The sequence below is a fragment of the Limanda limanda genome, chromosome 6, assembly GCF_963576545.1.
Source record: "Limanda limanda chromosome 6, fLimLim1.1, whole genome shotgun sequence".
Lineage (NCBI taxonomy): Eukaryota > Metazoa > Chordata > Actinopteri > Pleuronectiformes > Pleuronectidae > Limanda > Limanda limanda.
The window spans coordinates 10,749,253-10,760,823 of NC_083641.1; the positions used below are offsets into that span (position 1 = coordinate 10,749,253).

Here is an 11,571-nt window from a genome sequence, read left to right on the forward strand (position 1 = left end):
ACTGTTTGGCCACTTAGGGCAGTAGAACACCATGCTAATCAACCTTGGTATATTAAGTTGTTAACATTTACTGTTCTTTATTGCTTTATTTTGGTCTCCACCAGCTCCTGATGGATCCGGGCCCTAGCTCCACCTGCTAAATACTTCACTACATTCACCAGCTTCTTTTGTTGCCAACGGCGACACAAGAAATATCCGTACCCACACATGCTCCCACAACCATTTTTGTTACCTTCTAAGTAACGTTTCAGGCACAGGGCCCAAAACATTACCCAAATATTAATCAAAGTTGGTTTGCATTGCTTCGGTCAACATACCTTATCGATCAAGTTTGGATGTGCTTGCTTTCATGTACTACTTTTGACCTGAGCGAAAGACTGTTATGTCCTTTTAGAGAAAACAGAAAGAAGGAAATGAGACAACTGTCCAGGTATAATATTTTTATTTCATTTTTTCTGATGGAAAGTTGCTTTCCAGATGCCAGCATCCCTGAGAAAGTGTAAAATCCTCTGGACTGCCCCATCAATGAGCTGAAGCAGGCCGGCCATAAGGATATTCACATCTGCAGCACACAACCCTGCAAGGCCACCTTTCTGTTGTTTAAATCACAGACTGGCCAGTACCCTCCTCGAGTCACTGAGGTGAGTCTTGAGCTCTGTGGTGAGGAGATAGCGCCTCCTTCTGCCTGGTAACCTTACTGCAGGGCATGCGCCGAGCTGAGAGCTGTTCATGGTTGAACTTTGTAAGGTGTGATATGATCTGTTTGTCCCTTAACTCTCTAAAGTCTGTGGATCTCACGAGCAGGAGATGATGAACAGGCTTATTGGCATCATTTCAGCATTAACTGAGGCAAATAAATAAAAATAAAATCAAAGGTTTGTAGGTGTGGTTGCGAATAGCCTTGAAACAAACTAATAAAACACAAACTATGACCTTAAATCTACTCATCCCCTTTATTCCCCCGTTCATAAATAGGCAGAATCATATAATCTTAATGAGGTCTGTAGACAGAGAGCATTGCTACTGATTTTACCAGTGTTACAGTTACTTTGGAGGTCTGTGACAATCAGAACATTATCCCGAACAGAATCATTCTCGATGGCACATACTCCCAAATCCTACCAGTAAAAGCAATAACAATATTCAAAAGCCATTAACTTGTACTAGCTAAGCGGCTCTTGAAGAATCTAGGCGGTCATCTCGAAGCATCCCCTGCGATGCGTCTGCATGTCCCTCACCCTGCGGATGGACTGGATCTGGGGCTGGTGGGCCCCCCACTCATTCCAGTGCTTGTAAGGGCCCATTTCGTACACGTACTGGTAGCCACGGTAGCCAGGGTACTGGTAGCCCACCCAGCTGTGAGGGGAAGAAGAGAGAAGTAGATGTAAACCACGAGACTGTAATTATGTTGACCCAAATGTGGCCATGAAGGTTATGTTTTCCCCCCTGTGTCTTTGTTTGTGTGTTTGTAAGTAAGATCACACAAAACCAACAGAACAAATTTCCATAAAATGTGATTTTGAGTGTGGGTAGTTTGGTGCAGCTAGATGGTGCAGCTATATTTGTATAATCTTATCTCTCACCTATTTCTACTGATAATCTTCGTAGTTTACGTTATACACATTCAAATGATCTCGGTTATATCACCTTAATGAAATTAAAATTTAAAATGTGTGTGTATCACTTTAAATCTCTCTCCTAAACTAAAGAGAGGCAAGAAGATGTGACTTACGTTCCACCAGTGACCTGAATGCTGGCAACACGGTCCTGGAAGCCGTAGGACCACAGGCTGGGAATATCCTCGTCACACACCTCCATCTTACGACCCTCGAAGTTTGTGCTTTCATACAGGCAAATCTTATGGTCCTGGGGGTCCTGAGAAAAACACACACTACTTTGTCACAACTTAAAATACGGACACTGTGGATGTTGTTGTTGGTGTTTTAAAATAAAAAATCTAACTCTTGTTTTAGAAACCAAGGCCAAACCTCTGGGGGTAACTAATTGAATACTGTTTTATTTATTAATATTTAACAAACGTCACATCGAAATATAATTATATGATAATAAAAGTTTTACTCAAAAAATACAAACAGTGGCTTGGACCAATAAATACAAATCTCCCTAAAGCCATTAAAAACCCTGTTCTCCATACCAATGAAAGATGGAGGAGAGGATAGATGGATGTCAGGTGCAGAAATAGACAGGAAAATGCAGCACAAATATGTATATACATCAAACCCCTGCAGATCGAACCCTACTCACCATGCGGACGGGCCTGACGGACATAAAGCGGTCACACCTGTAGCTGTTGGACCAGGTGTCCCAGCGAGGGTACTCTCCCTTCTCCAGGATGAACATCTCCCCGGTCAAGTTCTGCTGCTCATAACCCACCCAGCTGGAAAGATAGGTATTTTACTTTTAATCTCATGAGAAAAACAAATACAAAGTTACTTAGTAAAAAAGTAGTTACTTATGTGGATGGAAAGTTTGGTGACTTACGGTCCATTCTCCACCCTGATGGAGCCAATCTTCTCAAGACCCTTCTCAGCCAGGTTACGGCACTCTGCGGACAGGTCAATCTTACGACCCTGGAAGTTCTCGTGTTCATAGATGTACATCTGAGTAATAAAAACAAGTAGAATGCTTTTATTACAGCCGTCTTAATTAGTCTTTGTAGTTCTTGGAATCTGTAATATAGTTACCTTTGAATTGCGCAGCCCGATGGTAGAGTGGCTGCCAATACTGCCTTGAGCACCTGAGTGAGACATGATCAGTTCTGGAGAAAGCAGAGGCAAAAAAGTCAGAGGTCAGTCTTTGTACTACAACACAGAATATGTGGCATGTAAAAGAACATATGTGTGAGCACAAGGATTCCTCTTGTTTATAAGAGTCACTGGAAATCTGCTTCTTTTACTCAAGTCAACATTTAAATTCAATCATCAACATCAGAGCTGCCTGAAGGCCTCAGCAAATGTCATGGAGTGATGAACAACTTCATATTTAAATGTAATGAATGTCAATATGAAGATATTCATGACTTTAACATAGCCTGAGAGCTTTGTATTTTGCAGGTGTTCATATGTTCACATGACTTTAAATCTACATAGAAATTAATGGAACAAGATGAAAATAGCACACCCCTTGAGTACACGTTTACATCATTAGAGCAAGGCTAGATCTTAAATCACTGGAATCAGAAAACACAAGATTCTCAAGGGTTTACGATTAAATAATTTTGTAAATAGCCGATTACAACGTTTTTTCTCCTTGATGCACCAAATATAAATCTTGAGTATTTCTGTTTTTCAACATGTGAAAATAAAAATGAAAAAAGTTCAAAGTTAAAAAATCTTCTGGTATATGCAAGCATTGGTAGCACAATGTTGACTGTATTTCCAGTCAAAGTGAAAATTCCCAGTATAAACTCTGACATTGTGTCCTTTAAATTAGAGCAGGAATACTCAACCTTTTAACAAATAAACATCCATCCATCCAACTTCAACACAGTCCCTCATCTCTGTCATTAATTCTACATCGCGACATGAGAGCAGCTCTAGAACTTAAAAATCACACCTTACTGCATTTTACATAATCTCAGTTCAAAGTCAAGTTTCAAGAGGAATCAATCCTAGTCTGGTTCCATTAGTCCAAAGTGTGCGTTTACAGTACGGAAAAAATCCAAATTTCCCCATAAACCAGTGATTTTGTCAGTTCTGAAAGAGTTAAAAGACCTGAGAGTGGAGACTTACACTTACAACAGCAGGTTGAAATGGAGCGAGCTTTGGAGAAAGTGATTGACGCAGTCGTTGTGAGTGAGGTAATATATATATTCACGTCTAGGCCAAGTCTATTGATGCAGGATTCTGGCTCCTGATTGGCTGCGAGCTGTTTAGAGCGTGGTCCAGGGGTTAGAGGTCACGCTGCTTACTCTGCTGACTCTGCTGACTGTTTTGTTGTCCAACACCATTGTGGGGGACAGAGGGACAGTCACTGCCATCAGCAGAAAGTTTGCTTGGCTTTACACTACACCACTCTCATCTCTCCCACACACGCACACACACGCACGCAAAGTTGCAACAGCTCTCACTCTCTGTTCCTAACTTTCTTTCTAAATTGTTTATATATTTTCTCCCTCTTCTATTTTCATTTATTCTGCAGTTTCTCTGTGATCTCGGTTTTTTTCTTCACCTCCATATTCTCTCCGTTTCTCTTGATCCTTGCTGCCACTGCTCCAAGCCTTTGAGCCTCTGAGTGTATGTAATGTGCTGACTGCAGGAACGACATCTATCTCTCTATTGTTTGGAGCAGCGAGTGCTGGACACTCTTTTGCTCATTATAGGCTGTATCCATACATGCACATCTCACATGTTCATGCACAGACATGCATACATAGTAAAATATTCGGGAATAATTGTGACCAAAGGGCCACAGATTCCTCTGTAAGGAAAGCAAAACATTCAGATTGTATCTGCGTGACTGCTTGCTTTGTGTTCTAATGATTGATTTTCCATGTTGGGTATAATTTGTGTTATTATATTTTCAAATGTTTGCAGACAAATGTTACTAGATGATTTCTCTCAAATGGAATTTCAGAGGCAGCTCTCATATGAAAGTCTATGGGCATATGGACACAGGATGAAGCTTTAAAATGAATTATTAGAGCATAGAACAATCAGGTAAATGTCTCTTCTTATTCTAATCATTTACCAACTAAGGATCAAACAATTTTTGATACATTTTGTGGTTCATGCAGGCCTGGGGCATTGTGTTAAAAACAAGAGAAGCGAGACATTTTAAGTGTTCATGTTTATGATTTTTGTCGCAAGGATTACGAGATTTCCTTATCTTTGCAAAACAAACTACATTTCCAGTGACAACATTAGTATTTTCGCAGTATTGCTGGTCTACAGCAAATACAATGTAGCCCACGAAATATCAAAATCGCCCCTGTCATCATCTCTCTGATTGAACAGAAATGTCAGTTTGCTCATACATGTTTAAAACTGCAGTTACAGATCTTTGTCTTTAGCCATCATGTTTTTATACATGTTCTTTGTTGAGCTCCAATAAACTTTTAGCACTTTTGTTTATGCTTAGGAAGGAACTGATAGTTTGGAAAATTGAAGTTGGCTGATTCAAAACAGGGAAGGGCACTGACTGCTCGAAACTGCAGAAATTCTAGCACCCTAGTATACACTTCCCTTATCCCTTTGCATTCATTTATCTAAAGTTTGGGATAGATAATGTGATAATTACCTATATTTATGAGCTGTGTACACTACTTTAGTACAATCTCTAAGAATTGTATCCATAAATAGTAAACAAAACTTTCACACCATAGATTCTATGAATTACTCTATGGCATAGAGTAATTCATAAGTCATGTCTTTTAGTTATTCAGGAGATAAACCTTAATTTTAGGAAAATAGTACAAAATTAACACAAACACTATGTGTATGTGATGTATATGTAGCTGTGCAATATGTGTAAATAATGATAATGAGTTGTTTTAATATAAAATAATGTTGTTGTTTATATAAAGTTTTGTTAAAGTTGATATTAGTCAACAATAGTCAACAGGTTAGAAGATAAGGTAACATGTCTATAAAATACAAGGTGAATGCATTTTCACAATACTTTTGCCCAAGGACTCTTTTAATAACAGTTATGCTATTTCAAGAGAAAAGAAAACATCAATTTATGTTAGTTTTACTGTAAAATGATGAGTCATAGAATAGGCAGGTACTTAGGTCATTCATCACTATCTAAATGTTTAGGTGTGCGTGTTTCTTTGTGTTCACTGAATGTCCCTTTGCATGTCCATCTGCATGACAGTGTGTGTGTGTATGACTGAGCATGTGTGTCCATAGGAGTCAGTGAAAAGGTGAAAGGACCAGAGATGTGAGGTCAGTAGTGGTGGACATGAGATCGGAGACGGAACATATGGCACAATGTGGAGAGAACTTAATGATACCACTTGTAAAATACAAGATTGTTGTGTAGACATTAGTCAAGGATATTTTTGGATCCAAAGATCCTAAATGTTCTGTTTGTCTCTTTCCTTTTCTCTTTTCTTTTATTCACACTGAATCACTATTTTTTCTTTCACACCAAACCCAATGGCAAGAAAATCCACATGTGTGATGATTTGTTTCCTGCACCAGGCTGGTCCAGGACTTGGTCCTGCCCACTGGTCATGGCCGTTTGGAACATGTGCTTATCTGCACTGGGCACGGTGCCCTGAGTCCAGTACCACTGCAGCTAACTAAAGCCCAGCAGCTCAGCGTTGAACAATGAATGGACCAGCAATGTGCTGACTCCTGCCCTGACCCACGGGCCTGCTGCTCCTCAGTACCAGCAGGTATAAATAGCTCCACTTACTCCGGGGCGAGGACATCGTTTTTGTGGAGCCCCCCTGTGAGCACTGAGCAGGTCTTTGGGGCAGGTCAGGTAAGCCCTCCATCTCAATCCATTCATCATCCTGTAGACCATTGTCTCTATACGTTTCTGTGTCTTTTGTCATTGTTTATTCTGCTGAGCCACATACATGTATAGACTGAGGTCAGACATACTGACCGTGCACTAGGAGAACAAACATGCTTTGTGCCTGCACCAATGGCTGGCTCCAACAAGTGTGAGCGTGTAGTCAGCCTCAAGAGAGCTTTCAAACATATATACACATGCAACCGGTAATGTGTTCTGTTATATAGATTATAAATTGTGTGCTAAAGCTCCGACATCTGGTGCTACATCTATTTGTATTATACACACAGATCTGAAAGATAATCATACATCCTTTGCAATAAATGATAAATATAAGCTGAGATGCATTATTTGTTGAGGAGGAGATGATAGGTTGTGTTTGAACTGTGTAATATTTGTATTTATCTTCTCATTGCTCTTTACTCTGAAGGTAAAGAAGCGCTGAGAAACACAACAGTATGGCTCTGAATAATCCCCACCCACTGGGACCATGGAAGGTGAGTCCTGTCATGAATGACTGACAATAGCAAAGATTAACAAATGTACATTTCACATCTGGCCTGATTTTATCCATGATGACGTGTGCCTCTGTGCATACACCAGTGTGTGCGTTTGGCATCTGGAAGCTACATGAATGCATTTGTGTCCCCCTCCCACCAGATCACAGTTTATGACCAGGAGAACTTCCAGGGTAAGCGTCTGGAGTTTACTTCAGCGTGCCAGAACATCATGGAGTGTGGCGTGGACAACATCCGCTCGCTGAAGGTGGAATGTGGAGCGTGAGTCAATCAAAATGCTTGGCAGAAAATTTGGCAAATAAACCTCTCAGTGATCAAAAAAAGCATCACATGCACTACTAACTGTGTTGCTGTCAACGTATTAAAATAGGAACACCCACTTAATATCTGATAATTAGTCAATTTTTATTATAAATTTCCCAATGATCCAATGATGCTGGCCAGATGTCGTTAAATATACTGTTTGTCTGCTTGCTGGGGACAGCTGGGCCGGATATGAGCACTCCAGTTTCTGTGGACAGCAGTTTGTGTTGGAGAGAGGAGAATATCCTCACTGGGAGTCTTGGAGTGGCAGCAACGCCTACCACATTGAGAGGATGATGTCCTTCCGCCCCATCTGCTCTGCTGTGAGTGTCCGTCTCAATTCAACAACTTCAAAAGTATTTGTAGCATTAACTGAACCATCATTTTATCCACATTTGGTATCTATAATATATCGGCGTCCACTGCCCGATTATCAGAAACACTTTGCTGCAACAAAAGGGTTCAGTTTAAGATCACATGCAGCCCCATCATTGCTGTCTCACTCCAGCTGCCTTCCACAAAACAAACCCAGTGTAACCATGGCTGTTTTTTCTGTTAATAACTCTGACTAACTCGATCTTTACACAGCACCACAAGGAGTCCAAGATGGTGCTGTTTGAGAAGGAGAACTTCATGGGACGCCAGTGGGAGGTGAACGATGACTACCCGTCTCTGCAGGCCATGGGCTGGGGCAACAACGAGATTGGATCCATGCAAGTTCAGAGCGGCGCGTAAGTCTAAACCTCTGTATACGGATCCCACCCCCCAGGGTTCTGACATGTGAATATTGATTTAGATGAAAAGAACGGTAGATTCAGCCCACTTCATCCATATGGCTTTGTAATGGAAAGCTTAGTTTCTTTACGCACATACTTTATATATTTGAGGTCACTCTTTGACATTTCCTGGTCCCTTACCCTAACATTAACCATTACATCTAAATGCCTATCCTCAACCATTAACTTAGCATTGAACTAATTATAACCTGAATGTTACATCTAACTCTTAATCCTCAAACAGCCCAATGAATATGTAAATACATATGAAATATTTTTATTTTATATATAAATTAGTATTAATTTGTATTATTTATGTTTCAGAAAAATTATCCTCTCGTGCGTCTTTAAAATTGCACGGTTGAACGCTATATATTTTTTTTCAGCTTATTCATTTTACAAATGAAATGCTCATATCTTGTCATGAAACTTACAGTGACACTTGGGTTTTTCCCTGTGGGATATATGAAATATGTCCTACCATGTGCTATAAGATAACATTGTTTAATATTAGATTTAGCAGTTGGTTTGATGACATTGATAAGGGAAGTTTTTTGATAATAATAAATATAAAAAAGCTGTAAAGATATGCTTAGTTCCAAAACATTCATATAAAATAACTGGTCAGTTTGTCTTTTCACCTTTCATATTTCACATGAGTGAGATACTTTTCATCAAAGTGGATTTCAAATCATATACGCGACACCTCCCTCACTGTGTAAATCACATGTTTATCACAAATCTCCTCCTCCCTCTCTCCTCCTCCAGCTGGGTATGCTACCAGTTTCCAGGTTACCGTGGTTACCAGTACATCATGGAGTGCGATCGCCATGGTGGCGAGTACAAACATTACAGAGAGTGGGGCTCCCATGCTCAGTCCTTCCAGGTGCAGTCGGTGCGTCGAATCCAGCAATGAGACCTGCTGCCTCCTCTTCCCCCCCAACTGCTCGCTCTTTACCTCCTCCACACCCTCTTCCTCGTTCTCTTCCTCCCTTCACCCAGTCATTCCAGCACTTTCTGGTGCTTTACCATCAAGATGTTAACAGCACGTTTGTTTTGTTCTGTTGCCAAATGAAAATGATAAGAAAAGAATTAAGAAAGCCACCAAAGAGAAGTTCCTAACTGATGCCCCTCTGAGGAGAGAAGACGTGGGAATTAAAGCCCTCGTGGCGGCAGCAGGGTGGTGATGTCACTCAGATGACAGAGATGAGTAAACATGTTGCAATCAGTGATCCATAAAGAAAGAATTGGCAACTTGAAATAAACAGAAATACAATACTCTGCTGCTAAACTCCATGATGCTCAGTTGTGATTTATTTCCTCATTGGTAGCTTTTGTGAAGTTTTATGTTTAAATACATTCACACTAGGCCTCTACAATTTGTTGCTACTATTTACAGTCAGTATGTTCACATGATATGATGGTTTTTATGAAGTGTTAGCATTTGCTTCATACCTTACACATAACTTCACAAGTGCCTTTGAATACCTATATCATATAATGTGCATTTTGAGACACAAAATGAATACACACACCTACAGCAATGTACTTGGTTAAAATGTAGTTAGTTACTAGTTAATTATTAGAAGTTAAGCATAGCAGTTCTTTTGAGAGAATATGTCATCTGACACCATTGTGACAGAGAATAAACACTTAAATACTTTATCTACCTTTAATGTGATTGTCAAAATGCAAACAACTTAGATGTATTGTAGTTCCTCCACCCGTTCACACAATAAAAACCATTATGGAACTGGGCATTCCTTATAATATTTAACAGCATAACATAACAATAAGGAAACCAAACACTGAAATTCACCCAGGCACTTATGGTTAAATCTGAGTAAACAATGGGCCATTAGTGAGCTTAATCAGTAACTACTTCATTATTCTTTAAACCAAACAAATTAAACGCCGCAAGGGAGGCTTTAGTTTACTTTAATCTCCTTCTTTTAGTCTCTGGGGAGACTCAATGCTAAGTGCAGAATTATTGAGTGTATGGAGCAAGAAAAACTTGCTTGTACAAGTATAAAGGATATATTAGTAGGTGGTGATGGATATTAATATGTCAGGCCGAAGAGTGAGAGGAAAAGGTTCAAAAAGAAGGTTCAAACATTAAGAGGCACTGCCTGGGCCTGAGGCTTGTTTCTTTGCTTTGTTTGCTTTACTCTCATCACTCCTAATGCAACAGGGGGAAAAGATTTGACGTGAGGCTACAAAAAAAGACAAACTCTAAAGTTATATCAGGTTACTAAAGCCATGAAAATAATACAATTAAATACAATTAGAAACTGACAAAATAAGGGTTTATTGTGATGTTGAATTTTGAAATTGTAATACTATTAATCTTTCAACAGTGCCAAAAAATGGTTTCTCTTGTTCTGCAAAGAAGAAAATGGTTTGAGATTTAAAATGATTAATATAAGTTAACTGTTCAGATGAGTGGCTGAGGTAGCCAGGGCAGAAATTGGTTTCACCATAACAGTAAGCCAACTCAAAATCAAGTTTCAAGTTGAATTTGTCACATTTAAGTTAACACAGGGTTGATGGAAGAAGGAAAAGAGTTGAGCGGGCAGACAAAAAATATATTTTCAAAAAATAGAAGAAGAAGAATACAATACTATAAACATTAGAGGATGCAAATGTGGGAAGAATAATTGCAACAATTTATATAAGTGATCAATAATTTAAATAAGTTTTAAGATAAAATGGGAAAAAAAACCTTCTGATACCCAGCTTCTCAAATATGAATATTTGTTCAAATAAACCTGTTTAAGTTTTGATTGTTATGCAGTATGGACTCTGACTAAATAGGGGAATAATGTTAGGCATATTAATGCTATTTAAAGCTATTTTGTAGAATAAATAACAAATTGTGTAAACAATAAAACATGTAAAGTACTACCTTACAAGCTTTTTTTTGACTAGGCTAGTTAAGAGATGAAAAAATGGAAGTCAGCAGGCCAATAGAAACTAAAAAGTTGCCGTATTAAAATGTAATGCATTTCCAATGCTACGTACTCTCCCTGAAAGTAATAATGTACGAAAGGTTGTGTGTAGAGTCTAGTGACATCTAGTGCTGAGGTTGCATATTGCAGCTGAATACCCCTCAATTTACCCTCCAGTTTGGACTAAAGTAGAACACATGGTGGCCTCTGTACATAGGACCTGCTCCAAATGTAAATATAAAGTATTTAAACATAAAGACCCCTACTGGGGTAGAGAAGACAACAATTTGTGATATTAAAATGATTAAACACAAGTGAAAACTAGGATTATTTCCCCCTCAAACTAAATCCTAAACACTGGGACCTTCAGTGGGTTTCTTGTAATTAAATATGGACCAAACATAAAAGGTAGTAAACTGGGACGCTAAAGGGCGTGGACCTGAGCGTACTTGACAGTTGATCTACTTCAGTTACATTCGAGTGGCACCCGACACCTCTCAGATTGTTTCTATTGGGATAGAAAAACAAACAGTAAATTGA

General features: G+C 39.2%; 2 protein-coding genes across 2 annotated transcripts; one reads left to right on the forward strand and one right to left on the reverse strand.

Annotated features, from left to right (window-relative positions):
* Positions 1-1,187: 1,187 nt before the first annotated feature.
* Positions 1,188-2,771, reverse strand: crybb1l3 (crystallin, beta B1, like 3). The gene is made up of 5 exons (XM_061073357.1): positions 2,706-2,771; positions 2,503-2,621; positions 2,266-2,398; positions 1,733-1,875; positions 1,188-1,356 (listed from the first exon to the last, which is right to left on the reverse strand). The coding sequence occupies exons 1-5, from the start codon at positions 2,769-2,771 to the stop codon at positions 1,188-1,190; spliced, it is 630 nt and encodes a 209-aa protein (XP_060929340.1).
* Positions 2,772-6,944: 4,173 nt separating this feature from the next.
* Positions 6,945-8,999, forward strand: cryba1a (crystallin, beta A1a). Its single transcript, XM_061073481.1, has 5 exons — positions 6,945-6,983; positions 7,147-7,265; positions 7,489-7,630; positions 7,896-8,038; positions 8,852-8,999. The coding sequence occupies exons 1-5, from the start codon at positions 6,945-6,947 to the stop codon at positions 8,997-8,999; spliced, it is 591 nt and encodes a 196-aa protein (XP_060929464.1).
* The last annotated feature ends 2,572 nt before the right edge of the window (positions 9,000-11,571 follow it).